The following is a 21,506-nucleotide window of genomic DNA, read 5'->3' on the forward strand; positions in this document are numbered from 1 at the left end:
TCAAGTCTTTCACACATGCTATGCTCACTCCAAACTCCATGTTATTTCTCAATGTCACCTGTACCAGGGCATCCCCTTGAGTATCACTTCAAGAAACTCAGGAAGAGAAAGATTGGCATGTAAAGTTAATTCACAGTACTCCAATGCTCATGGTGACAATTGGTTGGTAAATATAGACATTCAAAGAAATGAAACCACCTTCAGTGGATTATTTGCAATATAAAACTATTGCATAATTCCATAGAGAAATTAAGTTCCTCTGCCAGCAACTAAAATAAATATAATAAATATGCTTCCATTTCCCAAATAAGTTGTGAAATGCCTACAATCCCAGTGTTTTTTTTTCTTTATGAACTACATTATCTACTTAGCCATTGTAGGAGATGCCTACTTTTCATACTTTCACATTTCATCTATACATTTTTTCTGGAAATGAGAGTCCAGCATTATTACCTTCTCTGTTATCAATCAATATTTATTGACCATTTAACTACTTGAGCCCTAAATACAGGCATATTGTAACCTATATTTCTTTGTTGACTTTTTTTAATCCATAATATTACGGGATATTATATGATTAGAGGAAGGTACCTCTAACAGGAGAATTGTCTGTGAGACTCCCTTGATATACACTGAGCTAGCACTATTTCTGAAAAAGTATTGAAACAGTATTTAAGATATAATTGACCCAGAACACTAAAAGATGATGGATTTTGCTTTCTGGTAGCCAAAGTAGAAAAAGATAGGAGGGATCCAGCTTTTTCCTAACATTTCACCGTTGAATTGATATAGGCAACTCTGAGGCAAGGGATCTGAGTTCTGCTGAATCAAGGCTGTGTACTTAGTGAATATTCTTCCCAAGCAATGACTAAGTAAAACTGTTAAATGGATTAGAAGTGTCTCACTTTATTCCTCTCTTGAACCCAAACTATCAAGGGACCAGCCTGGTCAGTCCTGGTCAAAAAACTCTCAGATGCTGGCTGGATTCTGTCATAGATTTATGGGATGATACTGTTAGTGTTCTCACATAATGGATAGACATGAATGTATTATGATTTAAATCACTGGAGTAAGTGACCATATGGATAAAACATAGAACTATTTAAGTATAAGCTCTCTATGTTGGCCAGTAGAGAACTGCATCTGTTACTAAGGTGAGTGCTTAGAATTAAGTCAAAGTAGACAGTAAATGGTCAGGAATATGGCATTAGTCTGGATTGAGCAGGAATAAAATGGAAACCTAGTGGCCTTGGAGGAAAGAGAAATTAAGAGAGGAAAAGTGACTTGAAAAGTCCTATAGAAATTTGAGATGAAAGAAGCCTTTGGAGAGTTAGAGGGAAATACACCAATTGTATAGCTTGTTTTACAAAAGAAAAAGAAAGTGGGAACATATCTCTGCCTTGCTTTCTCATCTGCCAAGGAGGGCAAGGAAAGCTCAACTGAGATCAGTGTACTATAGAATGAAACTAGTCTAAGAGAGAATACAGAGTGTACAGTAAAAGAAGGACTTGAAGAATATACAACAGAAATATTATTTTAAGAATGACTTGTGTATGATCCCCTTCAGAGAAAGAATTGATAAATAGAAAGAAGCAAGACATATTTTTATATATACCTATATCTTTTTGTCTAATGATGCCTTCTTGAATTGGGGAAAGGGAGGGAGAGAGGGAGTTATCTGGATATTTTAATGTAACAAATAATCAAATAAGTTAATTTTTTATAAAAGAACTTGATAGAGAACAGACTAGACACTGGTAGTTAAACCAACATATCCAGAATTGAGAAAAAGCTAAAATGTATCTTTAGACTGGTCTCTGTGCCTATGAAGAAATTTTTGTTGTGATTTTAATTGACTGTGTAGATAATTTATCATTCTTTCTTGGGCCCATAGTGAAATAGTTTTTTATTCACTTAAGAATCAATTAAGAGTATATATTTCTAACCATACGAGAAAGGATATGGGAGAAGGAAAGATGATATCTCTGAGGGCATAAACATAATAATCCCTTAGTTGATAAACATCTCTTCTTTCTCTAAACTTATTCTGTCCTAGGTTTCCATGTTGCTTTCACTATATGGGTTCTCCTAAAGTTATCTTTTTTCCTTGTTTCCTTCTTCTGAAGGCATCTCTTCTTTCCTCATCTTTTGACTGATGAGCCAACCCAGAAGTTCAACATTTGGTCCTCTTGCCTCTTTTTTATGTTGTCTTCCATTATCCCTAATTATATTTCTTTAAAACATCATAAAATAAAAATTTTATCATATAATTCTATTGCTCAAAAGTTCTCAATGAATTTCTTTTCAGTGCCTATAAAAATATTGAATTTTTTCTCCTCCTCGTCAAAATCCTTTACAACTCATAGCTGTCTTAGTATTGGGTTCAGGAAAGCCAGAAGGTAACCTATTGTCATTATCCAACCCCAATCCAAAAAAGTTCCAGGCTTTTTCCTGGCAAAGGACTTGAATCATGTGAAAGAAAAACATGTGGTTTTGACATTAATAATTCCAATAAGCTCTTTAATTACATAGTAAGATTAAACCATGCAAATTGAAAGCAATCATTAATTCTAAACTGTGAGTATAAATAAGTAGGTCTATACAGAAGAAGAAGTCTTGGCAAGCAAAGAGAATCACTTTTAGGAGAAAAGCTGTCTAATACAAATTTATTTCCTTCATTATTTGCTCCAGCTAGAGAAAAATTTGTCTTGACTGAAGAACAAATGGTTCAGTAGAGGGGGACCAAGAGAAGATAATTGAAAGAAGGAGTTGGGAAAGAATAGCTATACACACATTCCAATTGTGGTGGATACCAAAAAGGAAGCAATCTTCCATTTTATCCAGAAAACTCTACCAGGCAGTACAATCATCTGGTTTCAAAAAGAAGGTGAAAACAAAAGCCTAGTGTCAGAAGCACTGAAACTCAGAATGAGTTGAATTAGGAAAGAGACCATTAGTATTATTAAGTGGATTTGAAAATGATTGAATGGTCACAGTTATTAATAGTTGGATATCAACTTGGAAGTACTAATAGAATGTCCTAGATCTGTCAAGCTATGCCTAAACTCCTTAACATTTTCATCAGTGACTTAGAAAAATGCCATAGATAGTATAATAATCAAACTTGGAGATGAGACAGCTGTAGATGCAGTTGTTAATATAGTGGATAACAATGCTAGGATCCACAACATATCTCAGCAATCTAGAATGTAGGGCTGAATTTGATCACCTGAAATCAAATAGAGACCAAGTCTTACACAGGTTTGAAAATGCAGTCTCACAAATATAAGATGGGAGAAATATGATTAAATATAAGTTCATTTGAAAAAAAATTGGGGAATTGGAAGGTGCTCTCACCTTTGTGTAGACTTAATTATCACAGAAGTCAGAAGTTCTAGGTTTGAATTCCAGACTCCCCCATTAACTAGCTAAATTATTTTAACAAGTAAGTTTATTTCTCTGAGTCTCTTTAAAATGAGGGGGTTAGTCTAGAAGACAAAATGATCTAGAATAGAAGACTAGAATACTTTTATCTCTAAGAAAAGGGTAACTAAGGTGGGAAAGTACCTTAGGGTCAATCCATATGAGATTTATTGAAGGAATCAAAGAATGCCATTAGCCTAGAAAAGAACAGACTTGATGGTTGTAGAAGTATGGAGAAATGGGTAGGTGCTTTCATATATCTAAAGAGCTTTCTCATAGACAGTTTTGATTCATTCTGTTTATTACTAGAGGCAGAATTAGGAACATTAAGGTAAAACTTGTAAGGATAGATTTAGGTTTGATGGAAGGAAGAATGAGCCATTTTAGAAGTTAATGTGTTTATACTTAAAGAAACCCAGAAAATCAACTAAAAGACTAGTGGAAATAATTAACAACTTTAGCAAAGTTGCAAGGTACAAGATAAACCCACATAAATCATTACTATTTAAAATCACTCTAGCCCAGCGATGGGCAAACTACAGCCCTCGGGCCAGATGCGGCCCCTTGAAATGCTCTATCCGGCCATGTGACATTATTCCAAATCTGACAAATACAATGAGTAGGATATAATAGAATGAAACTTCGAAAGAGCTGCCTTAGAAAAAGACTCACAGATGAGCATTTCCTTTCCTTTGGCCCCTTCTTTAAAAAGTTTGCCCATCACTGCTCTAGACAATAGAAAATACTTAGGAATCTATCTGCCAAGACAAACACAGGAATTATACAAACACAACTACAAAACACTTTTCATACAATTAAAACTAGATCTAAACAATTGGAAAAAGCATTAATTGTTCCTGAGTATGATGAGCTAATATAAACAAAATGGCCATCCTACCCAAATTAATCTTCTTATTAGGGCCATACTTATCAAACTACCAAAAAGCTTTTTTATAGAATTTGAAAAAATAATAACAAAGTTCATCTGGAAGAACAAAAGATCAAGAATATCAAGGTAAATAATGAAAACATGTGTGAAGGAAGGTAGTCTAGTATACTTAAATTGTACTATAAAGGCAGTGGTCATCATAACAATATGGTAATGGATAAGAGACAGAAGGGTGGATCAATGGAATAGACTAAGGGTAAATGACCTCTGTAATCTAGTGTTCAATAAACCTAAAGACCTCAGCTTTGGGGACAAGAATTCACTATTTGACAAAAGCTGCTGGGGAAATTACAAAACAGTATGGGAAAATTTAGGTTTAGATCAACATCTTATATCCTTTACCAAGATTCAAAATGGGTATATGTCTTAAATATAAAGAGTGAAATAATAAATAAATTGGGTAACTATAGAATAGCACACCTGTTAGATCTGTGAGAAAGGAAGGAATTTAAGAATGAGCAAGAGATAGAGAATATTGCAAAATGTAAAATGAATGACTTTGATTATATCAATTTAAAAGGTTTTATACAAACAAAACCAATGCAACCAAAATTAGAAGGAAAGCAACAAAAAGGGAGAACATTTTTATAACAAAATTCTCTGACAAAGGTTTAATTTCCCAAATATACAAGAAACTAAGTCAAATTTACAAAAAATCAAACCATTCCCCAATCGACAAATGGTCAAGGGACATGAATAGGTAGTTTTCACATGATGAAATCAAAACTATCAATAAGCACATGAAAAAGTGTTTTAAATCCCTCCTGATTAGAGAAATGCAAATTAAAACAACTCTGAGGTACCACTTCACACCTAACAGACTGACCAATATGGTAGCAAAGGATATGGCAAAATTGGGACATTAATACACCACTGATAGAATTGTGAATTGGTCCAACTATTCTGGAGGTCAATTTAGAGTTATGTTCAAAATGCTTTAAATGAATGCCTACCCTTTGACCCAGTCATACCACTGCTGGATTTGTATCCCAAAGAGATCATAAGGAAAAAGACTTGCTCAAAAATATTTATAGCTGCATTCTTTGTGGTGGCAAAAAATTGGAAAATGAGGGGGTGTCCATCGATTGGGGAATAGCTGAACAAATTGTGGTATCTGATGGTGATGGAATACTATTGTGCTCAAAGACACGATGAACTGGAGGAATTCCACGTGAACTGTAATGACCTCCGGGATTTGATGCAGATTGAAAGGAGCAGAACCAGGATTATGGCACAATAAAAAATAATAGAGTTTTCTACTAGTAACAATGCAATGACCCAGGACAATGCAGAGGAACTTATGAGAAAGAATGCTATCTGTATGCAGAGAAAGAACTGTAGGAACAGAAATGCAGAAGAAAAACATATGATCGATCACATAGTACAATAGAGATGTGATTAGGGTTTTGATGTTAAAGGATCACCCTACTGCAAATATGAATAATATGGAAAAAAGTTTTGAACAATGATACATGTATAGACCAGTGGAACTGCTTGTCAGCTTTGGGAGAGGGGAGGAGTGTAACCATGAAAAAATAGTGTAAAGAAAAAAAGAAGATAATGTATTCCCCTACACTGTATATCTTCAAGCAAAATCTAAAAGACTACTTGCCTAGAATGTTGTAGAAGAAATTATTGCACGACAGAAGTTGAATGAGTTTTCCCTGAAATCCCTTCTAATTCTAAGAATCTGTAATTCTTTAGGGATAAGCTCATACAAAAATTAGACTGAAGTAAAATATTGTTGGCTCTATACATAGGAAGAGAATTTTAATTCTTTGATTTGACATACATTTTTAAAAATATATTCTTTCCCCACTCCCTCCCAGGGGCCAGGAATTTGTATCATAAATGTCATATATTTGGACGAAGGTATCATTTCAAGGTTTCACATTATGATTAGTGGAAAGAACATTGAACTTGGCAACCAGGAGGTCTAGTCTCAACTAGTTATATAGCTTTTAAAAATATAAATTAAAGTTTTTATTCATTATTGACTTTTCTGATTTGCACTTAGTAATATTTTATATTTTTACCAATTACATGTAAAAACAACTTAAAAATTCATTTTCTAACTTTGAGTTCTATATTCTCTTTCTCTTTTTCTCCTCTCTTCTCCCCCTAAAATGGTAAATAATTTGATATAGTTTTTTCAAGTAACTATGAATCTTTGGATAAATTATTAGACTACTCAAGGTCTCAGAGGAGATTAGAATAAATTATATTTAATGTACAATCCAATTTCAAAACTACTTAATTTATGCACTTATGTTACGAATCATGCAGAATGGAAAATTTTGAGTTATGGGAAGGAATCATAAAGAAAAACTATGGGGCACTGAAAAAGAGTGGTATGAGTAAGACCCAGGGTTCTGCTGGCAATCATTTCACAATCATCTTTCTGGGAAAAAATATACGTACCACCCATTTTTCAGTTTAATCAGCCTTAATAATATTTTGTCCATCAATTTATTAAGCCTATAAAATTAATAAAGAAAAAACAAAAATCAATCCCTGATGTGTAACATGTGCTATATATTGAGGTATAAATGCTTATGCTGAAAATTTCACAACTGACTCATTCATTAGTGGTTTGGGTTGGCTCTGCTGACTCCTCATAAGACCTCATGTGCATATAAACATATAGATGGATTTTATCATATGTCTTTTACACTTAGATTCATCACTACATTTACTTGGAACATCTGATATTCTGAAACATTCTTACTAAATTTTTCTTCTTAAAATTGATTTGCAAAACTGGAAAGTAATGTAAAACCCAAAAGGATAAGGTCAAATTATAATATAAGAGCCCAAGTTCAGAGGAGTCTTTAAATTTATCAAGGACAATTTTCTATCTCTAGTCAATGTGCTCACATTTTTAAGGAAGATAATATTTGAATCTTCACACATAAAGACTTTGAAAATATTACCTTAAAATTGCTTTAATGAAGAAACTTTCTAATTTTCCTTAAAGGAACAGCTATAGTTAACTTCCTCACATAACTTTTGAATACTTGAAATTTTAGGGAGACTTTATTCTTTGCATTTGATTTGCATTCCAATCTAACAAATTAATATCCATTTTGAAGCAAGATGCTTAAAAAATCTATAAGTGGCAAAGATCCTTAACCTATCACTTTCAGGGTATTAAATCAATATCCCCTAGAAATATTGGGAAAAAAGAATACCTTGAAATATTGACATATTTTTTGCCCTTTGCATTGTTTAATTCTTTATTTTACTGCCAAGATAGGGGAGCTGATCAATATGAATGAAGACATGCAGAAAGAGCCAAAGATCAATTGACCTAGAGTCAAATAATCCATATTAATGATATTCTAGATGCAAGACTGGGGAAGCTGTGTCCATATCAACTTGGAGTTGATACATCCGTTTCAAAAACATGGTAAGGATAGATTTTTAAAAGTCTAAATTACAAAGAAAGAATAATGATTATAATAATCTGGGCAGGACATTTCCTAAATATGTTTTTAAAAAGTATTAAGAAGATTACTAACTTCTTCATTTAACTGATTAGAAAGTAAAAGAGAAAAGATAACAATAATTTGCCAAAAATTGAAAAACTAGGAAAGAACAGATCTAGAGCTTTTCTTTTGATTCTCAATCTAATACCATTTTAAAACTTAATTTAATTTTTCACATGTCGATACAATTGTAATTGTCATTTTGCAACCTATATTCTTTCCCTCCCTCCTGTCCCTTTCCCTTCCCCAAGATGGCAGGTAATATAATATCAGCTGTACATGTGTTATCATATAATACATATTTCCATGTTTGTCATGTTGTGAATCAAGACACATATTGCTCACACTGGAGAAAAATTCATGGAGAAAATAAAGTGAAGAATGTCATGCTTGAATCTACATTCAAACTCTGTTAGCTCCTTCTTTGCCATTTTGATTATCCTAATGAAATAAGCTATGAGCAATTAGGGAAATAGGGTAGGTACGGTCTCCCCTGGAAGAGGATGATAGAGAATGAACAGTAGTATTTTTCATAATCATACAGACTTGACTTATGGCCTTATGCAGAGACAGTCTTCAAAAATATTTATTGAAATTTCATTCATCTTTTAGAAACCAAATCAAATGCCACTTTCTCATATTATCATTCCTCTTCCAGTGACTTTAGCATTTTTAATACTCCTTTTGGTCATCAATAAGTATTTATTAAGTATCTACTATGTGCCAAGTACTGTGCTCAATACTAGGGGTTCAAAGGGTAATGGACAGCTCTTAACATTGAGGAGTCACAATTTACTGTTGCAATTATTTAAATATGTGCCTTATCCTTTCTCCAAGACTTTGAGTGATCTTGGAATGACTAGGTGACCTCTAAAGTCTCCCCTAACACAAAACTGATTCTACCTTGAAAGTGGGGACTTATTCATCTTGGTAACCTGTCTCTCTCCTTTCTCCATATGTCCCATATTACTTTGTCCAAAGGAAGCAACCAAAAAAATGCTTTTTTGTTTGTTAATTTGTTTATTGAATTAAACTGAAACAAATGCCAATCAGCATATGTATCAAAAAGAACCACAATCCATATAGAAAGAAAAACTGGAAAAAATATCTTAGGACACTTATTAGATACTGTTATAGGACTCATTTTACATCTAAATAGAATAAGGGAACTTTTATGGGTAATATCTAATATGGAAGAGAAGATCAAGTACCAAAAGTGGGGAACATCATATCTGAAATTCTACCATTAGAGAATCATCTCAAGTCATTTCCCTTGCAATCCTCCAAAGAGCAAAAATTCATAGTAGGACTACTAAATGAGAAAAAGGTCACCAACACCTGAGTGTAATCTAATGTGACAGCTTTCCTGAAACTACTAGAGGAAGGTATTTCAAGAATAAAAGGGATAAATTAGGGGCAAGGGTTTAGCACCCATAATTTTAACCAATAAGAAAAATAAGAATTTCTCTGAGCATAATCTCCTTCCTCTGAGTTTTCTATTATTTGATGATTGATATTACAAAAGTCATTTTCTAGGAAGGTTTATCTTTCAACTATGTGCAGAAGAATTGTGGGCTTAAGGGTAGGGAATGTCGAGGAAGGATGATATTATAGTGGGCTATTGCACTAAGTCTCAGGTGCAACAAATATGTCAATACCAGCTAGCATCTTGGTCCCATGTCAACTTTGTGATCCTCAGTTTCAGACTTGAATCCTTAGGACTAGATTGTAGTTAGTTGTCTGTGTTTGGCTCTAACTTCCTTTTCAATCTATTTGAATGAAGATGCCATTGAATCTTGTGGCAGTATTTTACTATCCCTCTGGAGGAAAGATAGTATAGAAGAAGTTTACAAGAAACACAAATGGTCAGAGATGATCAATAGAATGAGAATCCAAGGAGAGTCTTCCCTGAGTGTGTAATCTATAGGAAGGGGAGAGAGTAGCTAAGAGGCTTGGTTTGATCAATGAGTTTTCAGATTTTCAACTGAGGCTACATGAAATGGATTGAATCCAAAGATTTATATTGTTGGTGATGAACAAAAATGACTGAGTACTCTAGCAGGAGGAGCTGAACGACTGGAAAAGATGAGAACAAAGACAGCTAATACTGAGAGTGCAAATGGTTTCAAAGTGGAGTTATCCTGTAGAGGAGGGAACCATTGAGCAGGAAAAGAGTATAAGGATAGAAAGAGGGAGATATTCCCTAGGATAAGATTCATAAAAATTTTTTAAGTAATTGTAGATTAAGCAATATGTTAAAGTACAAAATCTGTCAGTTAACAAGCATAATGAAGAATATACTATGAGAAAGACATTGTGTTTAGCCCTGGGGATACAAAGAAAGGCCAAACTCTACCCCTTCTCCCCTCAAAAAAAAACAATAGACCCTATCCTCAAAGAAATCATAATCTAAATTGTACTTGGCTTACTATATATATGACCCAAAGCAAATCACTTGCCTCCTGCTCCACATTTCAATCCCTTCATCCATTAAAAAAGAAGGGTTGGATTATATGACCTCCAAAGTCCATTCTTGTCACAAATCTATGATTAAATGATCCTATCAATCAGTCAGTGACCGTTTTGTGATAATAAAACCTTCATCTATGTCTATAGCAAAATGACTTTGTTTCAGAACAAGGCAGAATCTGTGCCTTCTTCCAATCCTTAAACTCGAAAGAGAAGACTCATGACTCAGTTGAAAACTGATTTTTTTTCAGAAAAGCTAACAAAATACAGCAGCACTAAAAATACATAAGCTATTAACTAGGGGACACAGTTCATTTCTATATGAAATACTCATGTCACATTTTCTATGGCATGGCTATAAACAATGGGATAAAGATTTCTCTATGTCATTAAAATGACATTTTCTTTTTTTTTTAACCCTCACCTTCTTTCTTAGAATCAGTAATATGTATTGGTTCTGAGGCAGAAGAATGGTAAAGGCTAGGCAATGGAGGTTAAGTAACTTGCCCAGGGTCACACAACAAGGTAGTAGCTGAGTACAAAATTGAACCCAGGACCTCCCATCTCTGGACCTGGCTCTCAATCCACTGAGCCAACTAGATGCCCCCAAAATGACATTTTCTTGATCTTCAAAGACAGACAACACAAAGAAAGAAACTGAGGTAGATAGAGAAGAAAGTATTCTTCCCATAGCTTCTTAGAAGCTGGACTATAGAGAAAAAGGAAACAATGCATTATATTCATACTTGAAACAGGATCTAAAATTAGTACAGATCCACTAATTACTTAGCTTTCAATTCATTTTCAAAGTATATTTGATGAAAACAAAACTATAAGCTATTAAACAATTGGGAAATAACAAACATGTAGCAGAAAAAGCTATTGACCAAATGATGAGTACTAGGAAACTTTGAATACACTTAAATTAAGGATAGACAGCTAAGTGGAGCATTGGATAGAATGAAGGGCTAAAGTCAGGAAGATGTCTCTTTCTGAGTTAAAATCTGGTTGTGTGACCTTGGGCAAGTCATTTAATTCTGTTTACCTTAGTTCCTCAACTATAAAGTGAACTCAGAGACAGAAATGATGAACCAAACCAATATCTTTGCCAAGAAAATCCCTGTCATGAAAAGTTGGACACAACTGAAAAATGCCTAACAACAACAAAGAATCCAGGATCTTCATGAGGTCTGAGATTCATACCACATCCTTAAACAAGAGGATAGTTTGAATAATGGATGGGGAAGTATAATGAGCTAAACATGCATAAGAAAAATAATACATTTAACCTGGAATAATAGTTAGTGAGCCATAATATATCATGGTTAGAGGACAAAATAATAGTGGATTGCATAGGGTTCTACAGTTTCAAAAGAATAGGCCCAGAGACCATAAGGAGATCTCAGCAATTTAATATTATGGTCATCACTAATAAATAGAACCTCAAACCAAGGCTCAGGAAGGCTCCTGAAAAAAAAAAGGACATGGGGGAATTGCCTTCATCCTTAAAGTTCCTAGGTCCTTCTTCCTACATAATATCATTATACCAATAATTACATTTCAAATAAACAAGCCTCTGTGATGGGTTCCTTAGTTGTGGGGAAAATTAATGCTGAATGGTAATAATTTCTATATGAAGCCAGTCTTAAATCTTAGGTTTGGAAGGTCAGCCCACTTCTAAACCAAATTAATTTATTCCCAGGCTTTAAGGCATCCTCCTGGGCTGACTCCTGTTAGAGGCAGGGTGGAGAACTGAACCTTATTTATCTATAAACAAAAACTCTTTTAGATAAAGGAAGTCTGCCAGCTCTAGCTATTGAACTTCTGCAGCCAAGGTTGGGGACAGCTTGTGCTGGCTTCTTCCTTGTGAGACCTGCCTCACCTGTGACAAAGTAAGGAGGGAATAGTGGAGGTCTGGAAGTCTACCTCCTACCTTGAAAAATCCGCCAATCTAGATTGGCAGGTAAGAGCCTCAGGTTGAGCTGTCCAGCCAATCAGAAAGATGACACAACTCTGTTTATAAGAGACCAGATTGTTCACCCCTTTTCACGTAGAAAAATGGTAAGAGAACCATTCTTGGTTAGCAGATTATGTAATAGTTGAAATTCTCAAGGCTGTATTTTTAAATTTTAAATTAATTTATTGACTGCTCAAGACAGTAGACTTCCTCTACAATCCAAACAGGCACCAGAAAGAGCTAGTAGGGTCAAAGATCAGGGCCAAAGATGGGGCAACAGAGCCAGGGAACCTCTGGTGCCAGGCAATATCAATATACACCCCTTGTGATCACACCACTCAGTCCCTTCCCTAGACATCCCATGACATCTCTGATTGGTAAATAAATAGCTACAGAAGAGGTAGATTTAGAGACCTCAACTTCTCCCTCATTATTTCCTCACAGGAAGAGGTGAATCTCAGGATGGCAACAAGGCTTCAGAGCACAATCCTTTTATCCTTAACAAAGATCATCACAAAAGGGAGATCCCAACCTAGTTTCACAGCTAGGGGAGAGAAAGGGTTACAGCCTCAACTTGAGGGAAGTGAGGGGGGAAATGATTTTATAATTCAGTATTATTTTTCCACATTTATTGAGTAAAAACCCAGATGCTACACTTGCTAATACTGATTTTATCAACATTTACATAGTACTTTGCAAAGCACATTAGATATGTTCTCTCATTTGACTCTTCTAATTACCCTGTGAGACAAGCAATGAAGCTATTATTAACTCTTATTTTAAAGATGAAGAAACTCAGGCAAATGACATTTCCAAAGTCACGCAGCCAGCCAAATGTTTTAGGGGTTCAATTGAGTTTTTATAGATTCCAGAATAATATACCATTGCTATAGTACAGCTTAACTACTGTTTTATCACCAGGTCCATTTCTTCCCTTACCTCTCAAATTTAAGAAAGGAACATGCCTAGGATTGTTTGGTAATCAGTAAGAATAAGGCTGGTGGCCTACTTTTCATAGGCACAGAATTATAGATCACAGGAACATTGATTTCTAGAGGTGGGAGGAGTAGAGGGTAGGACTCATAAAGTCTAACTCTCTCTGTTTATAGATGAGGAAATATGTTTACTTACTCAAGGTCATAGTTATTTTTGAATTATATTTGAATTCACTACATCAAATTGCCTTTTAGAGGCAGTTTCCCTTATTCTGAAGAAATTTAAATAATCTCTAATGAGGAAAAATACAAACCCTGAATCAGGTTTTGTTTTGTTTTGTTTTTCCCTATCACAAGGAAAGAAATAATGCAAAACCCAGAAACTGAAATTAGCTATAAGGCTTGGCATCTTTGAGTAACTCACTTTACCTCTCATTTCTCATTTACACCATTTGAAAAAGATGATTAGATTAAGTGACCTTTAAGTTCCCTTATAATTCTAAACCCTGATACTATAATCTTATAACTACTCTAAAAAATGTTAATCCTCTATGGAGACTACTAACAATATGGATGAGATGACAGCTGATTTATTGACCTTCCCACCACGAACTAGTTCTATTGGTAGAGTAATTCCTTTTCCAGAAAGTCTCCCCCTCAAAGTTCTGAGCATATTCTATATAATGTGTTTAGGGACTACAGTAATCAGCTTTCTCTAAGTATTAGAATAAAGAGGAAAGAACAGCTCATACTATTATGGAGGATAATAGAATCTGATCAGCTAGGCCCCAGGGTTTTATAAAACACAAATCATGTAAACAAACTCAATAGCTTTTTTTTGATAAAAACCACAAAATTAGTGCAAGAAGAAACCCAGTAGGTGTTCTGTATTTGGGATTCACACTTCATAATCCAGAGGACAGAATGCTTTTTACTTGGCTTGTAAAATGAAATTAAATTTCCAGAATGTGAACACAGTCACAGTGCCCATAGACTAGAGAGTAGGGGACAGCAAACACAAATAAATGACAACACAGAATTTAGAGGGGCTTAAGTTGGGGTTCAGGAATATTGCTGTGAAGAGTTTTAATCACTGTTATTACTTAATATTCTACAAACATCTTGGTGTGGTCAAAGAAATACCAGGTTAGGTGTTAGATGTATGTAAATCTTTTTCTTTCTCCCTTTTGTTCTGTCCTAGAATCAGTTCTAAGAGAGAAGAGAAGCACAGGCTAGGCAATATGGTTAAGTGACTTTTTCAGGGTCACACAGATAAAAAGTGGGTGAGGCCAGATTTGAAACTGGTACCTCTTGACTGCAGGACTTGTGCTCTATCCACTCTGTTACCTAGCTTTGCCTTAAGTATCTTCTACCATTATCACTGATTTTTTTCCCTAACCTTTTGCCTATAATTTTCATAGATATAATTCATATAGTACACTGCAAAGAGCCCCTTCACCTCCTTGGCTTTCTGTTCCCAAATCTGTAAAATAAACATAAGATTAATCAAACTAATAATTTTATCATGTATGAATATCAAGATAATTGTATGTAAGCAGACTTTTTAACATGAAGCACAATCGAAATGTCAAATATCATTATTTCTATTGTGATAAAATCACAGATCCTGAATGTAGACAAGAATACTTATTATTACTATCACTGTTGCTTTTATTGCTTTGGAAAAGGGAAGGGGCCGTATAAATAAATGACATAAGCCGAAGTAAGTTCAAGTTTACTCCTGAGAATTTGACAGCACCATCAGAAGAGCAGAAATTAAACAATATATTTGAAAGGCTGGTGGGGGGTGCAGCAACTATAGGAGATGGGGGAAGGAAAGATAGGAGGTGGGGAAGAAAAGCAAGGGTCAGAGAGGGAAGAAAGAGGGTCAGAGAGAGCACAGAGAAAGACAAGAAAGATATATAGGGGGATATAAAAAATGTAAACTAGTTCATCCAGGGAAATTCTGCATATAACCTATGTAGAACCTTGATTTTCTGTAAGAACATGAGTGAGAAAATGTTAGCAATTGAAACAAAACAAAGGAGAATTAGATAAAACAATCATATGAACGTCAGAGAGCTATAATATCCTGAAGAGCAAATGAGACTAGTTTGAATGTTATGCAAAGGAAATTCCACTTTGAGCGATATCATTCCTCTGAAAATGTCCATTTTTCCATTTCTTAATATAGGAAAACTCCAAAAGGAGTCAAGAAGAATCAACCATGGCTGAAACAACTCAAAAAACAAAACAAAACAAAACAACAAAAACTGTAAGAATCCCTGCCAGTTGTATATTGACTAAATTTCAAAATATAATATTATACATTGTATTGTTTTTGTTAAATATTTCCCAGTTACATTTTAAAAAAATTTTTGGCAGGGGTAAAGAATCTTTATACAGTCCTGCTCTTTAAAGAGATTTGGGCATTGTAAAACAAGAGAAATGCAGAACAGCTACTTACAACAAGGTGGCAGAGATGTAGAGGGCCACGCTTGACCCATGGTCTGTAATCTACTGCCTCTGTCTCAGAGAGCTGAGTCAAAAGACCCTCAAAAAGATTCAAAGATTCCCATAGTCACAGAGGAAGTGTGTTAAGAGAGAGGCTTGAATGCAAGTCTCTTTAGTCAATCTCAGTCATTATATCACCTTACCTCTCATTCTCAGGATAGAATAACCAAAATCAAAATATAAATATCAATAAAAATATAGCTGGTGTTAATAAGGAACCATCATCTCCTGTAATTAAAACATCTGTGCAAGCCAATCACCTAGCCCTCAGCCATCTCCCCAGCACTATGAACTCTGGGCATTGCCTTAACAATCATGTTCTTCAATCTCTGACTTGAATACAGTCTTTGAATATTTGACTTTAGGGTCCTTTCTTCTGTATATCAATTTTTAAATGCATATCATTGATTGTTTAAATTGTAATGGAAGGTTTTTTACAGTAGTACTCTTAGGTTTTACACTTCCAGGAATAATTTTACATCTTTGACCATGAGTTTGTGGTCCTTTGGTAGAGCAGTGCCTTTTTATTTGTGTGATTACTATATCTTATAATATTTAATTTATAAAATGTTAGGATAAAAAACATAGCAAAATATAGAATTAAATTTCATTGGTACCTTTTATACTTGACATCTCATTAAATCATCTTCAGAAAACATGAATAGATATAGTTACCTGTCATGTTGCAGTAAACTTTCAGAGGCCCCAGAGCTCCACTGCCATCAGGATCAATCCAGTAAAAATTGGAAGTTTTGCCCAGGTGTTTATAAGCTTCACAGGAGAGTTCATAGATAGCTGAAATAAATAAAACAAAATGTACCTAAGTACAATGAAAATCATGATTCCCTACACAAATTTCTCTGATTTTATTTTCATATTTACACAAAAATGATGCATTAGATTCTGGGAAAGCATTACATAAGATAAAGACTTTCTTAACTACTCTCTAATTCTTTCACCCTCAATTAAGTTCAATGACTTGACCAGTGCATCATATTTGCATACTATTCTACCCAACAGCACAAAGGGAGATAATTATACTTGAATGACCACAAAATATTCTTGCAATGCTAACATATTTTTAAGCAAACTTAGAAATTATACTTAAAAATCTGTTGGATGTTTCTAATTTCTCTCTTTTCTCATAAAACAGATGGTGCAAGTTTTGCAGTTTGAATTGATCAATCAATTGATCAAATACTAAACAAATGAAATCTTTGTTTTTTATATGGTTCACTGCTATTCTTAATCTCACCTCCTTTGTTGCCCTCTGCTTTTTTGAGAAATTTTTTCCTTTCTCTGTTTGGCTTGGTTTCAAAATTCCATAAGGATGGGAGGTCCCAGTGAATTACATGGAAATTGAATTAATGGAAAGATGACTTTCCATTTTTATGGGCTATCAAGCTAAATATTAAGAGAATGAAAGAAATAAGAGACTAAAGAAACTTAACTATATTGGCACAGATAAAGTATCCCTAATTCTCCTTTTATCCAGGAAAAAAAAGTGTAGAGAAAATGCCTCTTGGATAATTTTATTTGTTACAGGTGCTTTAACTGCATCAAATCTCTTTTTCACAGAAAGCCGACACTGGTGTAATTAAATTATATGTTCTTTTTAGTTGTTTTCCTTTTTGTTCCCATGCTGAGGTTGACGTACTTTCCCCTTTTCAAGGGGACTGCACCTGTTTTCCAGAAATAAAAGGTGGCCATTTTTATTTCTTCTTAATAGAAATGCTTCTAGAATTCTACGGAGATAACTTTTTTTTTAACAATACTGAATGGCATTTTAATGGCAAATAAATATATTTTGAAAGTTCACATATGAACATTCTAAGTCTTTCTGGCAAAAAGATTCTAGGACATTCACTTTAATAATCATTCAGAAATGCACTTAAAGAGTGTTATTATGGCCCCCTGTGACATAGGAACAGATGGAATTTGGTGAACCATATTTTTTGTGTTTTGTTTTGTTTTTTTGCTTCCAGCTTCCCTCTTCCTCTGTTGAGTCTTGTGTTTTTCCTAGGTTCTTTGCCTCCCTTCCCCCTTAATGGTACTCACCCTCATCAGTACTAATAGGCAGCATCTGGTGATTAGAGTTCTATCTTTCTTTGTCCTCCTTACCAACTATTTTAATTTTTAAAAGGCTCTTTTTCTTTAACTTCAAATTTTTATGTTTCTCTCATATCTTAAAAAATTAATCTTTTGGGGGCAGGTACATGGCTAAATGGATTAAAAGTCAGACCTAGATATGTGAGGTCCTGGGTTCAAATGTGGGTTCAGACACTTCCTAGCTACATGAACCTGAACAAATTACTTAATCCCCATTGCTAACTCTTACTGCTCTTCTGCTTTTGAACCAAAATATAGTATTGATTTTAAGATGAAAGATAAGGGTTATAAATATATATACTTGGAAGATAATTTTTTATTCTTCCTAGTTCCTATGACATCTTTTTTTTCTTTTGTGTTAACAATTTCTTGAATGAGTAGTCAACATTTACTTATATTTTAAGGAAAATGAATGTGTTTTCCAAGCTCTCTTTGCATGTCATAATCTTGGTGATGAGTCTTCTTCAACCACTTCCTCTTTCTTGCTCAGTGATCAGGCTAAACTCTAGAGTGGTTATAGATCTTTATTAAGCAGAGTAGAAGACTCAACAAAGTATAATATTAAGCTTTAGCAAGAGCATGCAGAGTACCACTACAAGCAAGGGACCTCTCTCTCCATCTTTTACTTTTTGATGGATATCCTCCACCCCACTAGTGAACATGTCCTAAGCATTCATCACCTTGTTTTATGTCTTTCTTGATATTTGTGTTATATCTTTTGAGCAATCTGGAATGCTCGTGATATGCAAATAGGACATATATTGATGGAAGAGAATTTCTTAGGCAAGAGTTAAGCTTTTTAACATCATGGGGACTTCTGTAGTTGGTGAAAGCCATGGACTTATTTTAAGAATATTTTTCCATAATGTATAAAATGAAATACATAAAGGACAATTAAAGTACAGCCATCAAAATATTTTTCCAATCCAAATTCATATAATCCAGAGTAAGAATCCCTGCTTTGATGTACTATTTTGTTCTATCAAATTGCATGGTTTTAATTAATAAACAATAAGTACAATGGGATTTATATTCCCTGCATATTCCAGTCAGTTGCGATAGTCAAGTTAAAGTTTATTATGGAATAATTATTTGCAAAATCCTGTCTATTCTCTGCTAACACTCTCACCCTAGATGTCCGCAATGCACACATAGATGAGATAAGTAAGTAGGCTGAAAGCTCTTGATAGTGTCTCTCTCTATTATTATCATTTTGTTGGCATTACAGTTTGAAATTTTTTCCACAGCTCTGGCATATTTACCTTGTAAATCAGTTCCTCAACAGTCACAGAATTGTGTCACCCAGATAGCATAGATCTTGCCTATCTATACTTGGTTCTCTATATACTTAATCATTTCCATTTTAAGGGTGGGTATATTTCCATCTTTGATCTCATTACTGTCATTTCTGCCTATTCTATAATAAAATTTAAAATGGTCAAGTGAGAGAACAAGTGTGGTGATTCTGGGTGGTAAAAAAAGGACATATAAAAAAAATCTCTGCACATCTATTTCATTTTTCATGTTTGTTGTCCTATTTCAATTTATATCCTTAAATTACTCCTAGATAAGTTCGTTGAGTTAGATCTTTTGTTAAGCTCTTTTTTAAGCCCCTTACCTTCTGTCTTAGAATCAATACTGTGTATGGGTTCAAAGGCAGAAGAGGTGTAAGGGTTAGGTAATAGAGATTCAGTGACTTGCCTAGGTTCATACAGCCAGGAAATGTCCAAGGCCAGATTTTTTTAACCCTGGGCCTCCCATCTCTAGGCCTGGCTCCCAATCCACTGAGCCACCTAGGTGCCTTCTTGTTAAGCTTTTTGAAATTCGTTTTGCCTTCCAAACCTTATCTTGGTGACACAGTGACACTGCTCATGATCATCCATTATGCTTTTTTCATAAGATCTTATTTAAAAAATGTCTATTTTAAACCACTGTTGTATCTGCAGCCATCTCTCTCTGTGTGGCATTTAAATTAAAGAGTTTTGTCATCAAGATCTGCTTTTAGACTCTTTTGGTTTACTTTTTTTCATAGCATTTGGTTCAACTTCAGTCTCAAGGTTTTAATGTCCATGCAATTTTTGTTGTCTGTTAGCTATTTTTCTTATCAGTAACTTAAACATTTCCCATTCAAATAGCTACTAAAATGATCTTCCTAACACATCCAAGCACTCAGAACCCTACAGGGCTTCTCTTTTGCCTCAAGGATAAAATAACATGCACACACACTAACCTTTTCAGTTAATAAACATTTATGAAGTACCTACATTCTTCTAAGTATTGTGCTAAGTGTTGGGCATACAAAGAAGGCCAAATATTAAATAAAACAAAAACAAAGATTCCTGCCCTCAAGGAGATGACAGTCTAATGTAGGAGACAAAATGACAACCATGTACCACAAACATATTTCTGAACATATTAGAGGTAATAGGATAATTAAAATTGCCTGATAAATTGGAGATAGTCAAAAGATGTGTTATAGCATTTAGGAGCATCAGAAAAGTCTTCTTGTAGAAGGTGGGATTTTGGTTAGGATTTGTTGGAAGCCAGGGAAACTAGGAGGTAGAGATGAAGAGGGAGAGGATTTTAGACACCCAGCCAGCCAGGGAAAATGCCCAGAGCCTGGAGATAGACTGCCTTGTGTAAGAAACAGCAAAGATGTCAGTGTTACTGGATCAAAGAGTATTTGGAGAGATGTAAAGTTTAGGAAGACTGGAAAAACACGAAGGAGCCAAATATGAAGACCTTTAAAAATCAAACAGAGGAGGATTCTGTATTTCATCCTGAAAATAATAGGACATCACAATTTCACTCAAATTTACTTATCTATTCTTATTTTACCATTTCCCTGCCTTTTTGTTCCAGGCAAACTACAGTATTTCCTACCCTACCTCCCCCCACCCCACCTCAGCCAACTCAACATGCCATTTCACTGTTCCATGGAGCTATGTTTTTCTCTATTAAGAATTTACTTTTCCTTCATCTCTGCCCACTAGAATACATATCTCCTTTCAAAGTTCAGTTTAGATGCCACCAATTCTGGGCAACTATACTGATCCCCTCTAGTTTGTACTTTCTCTCTCTTGAAATTAGCTTGTGTCTTGTTATATATAATTTCCATTCAACATAATAAAAATTACGTAAGGGAAGAGTCAATTTAATTTTTACACATTACTATTTTTTACACAGTGAACACTAAAGAATTATTTGTTAATTGATGAATTATTTGATTTTTGAACACCTCATCATGTGGTGGAGAAGATATTTTAGGACAAAAATAATCTTTTTTGGAGCTTACCAAATCATATATACTCTCTCCTACCTTCTTTATTCAATGGGAAAAGCTCTTGATAGTACAACTAAAACCTTGCTTAACATGCCATTTTAATGTATGTTAGTTTCCAAAAGGAATAACATTTAGAAGAGTTGATTCAAAAACAAGGATGCCCATTATCACCTCTATTATTCAACATAGTACTAGAAACACTAGCAGTTGCAATTAGAGAAGAAAAAGAAATTGAAGGTATCAAAATAGGCAAGGAGGAGTCTAAGCTATCACTCTTTGCAGATGATATGATGGTCTACTTAAAAAATCCTAGAGAATCAACTAAGAAGCTTGTAGAAATAATCAACAACTTTAGCAAAGTTGCAGGATACAAAATAAA

At 34.4% G+C, this 21,506-nt stretch overlaps 1 protein-coding gene across 1 annotated transcript in view; it reads right to left on the reverse strand.

The window, feature by feature from the left end:
- Positions 1 to 21,506, reverse strand: part of CNTNAP2 (contactin associated protein 2) — a 1,887,185-nt gene that overhangs the window by 908,854 nt on the left and 956,825 nt on the right. The window contains exon 14 of the mRNA XM_044678981.1: positions 16,411 to 16,530. Within this exon, the coding sequence (XP_044534916.1) occupies positions 16,411 to 16,530 (120 nt within the window). The remainder of the gene's footprint in view (positions 1 to 16,410; positions 16,531 to 21,506) is intronic.

This window comes from Gracilinanus agilis, chromosome 5 (genome assembly GCF_016433145.1).
Source record: "Gracilinanus agilis isolate LMUSP501 chromosome 5, AgileGrace, whole genome shotgun sequence".
NCBI lineage: Eukaryota > Metazoa > Chordata > Mammalia > Didelphimorphia > Didelphidae > Gracilinanus > Gracilinanus agilis.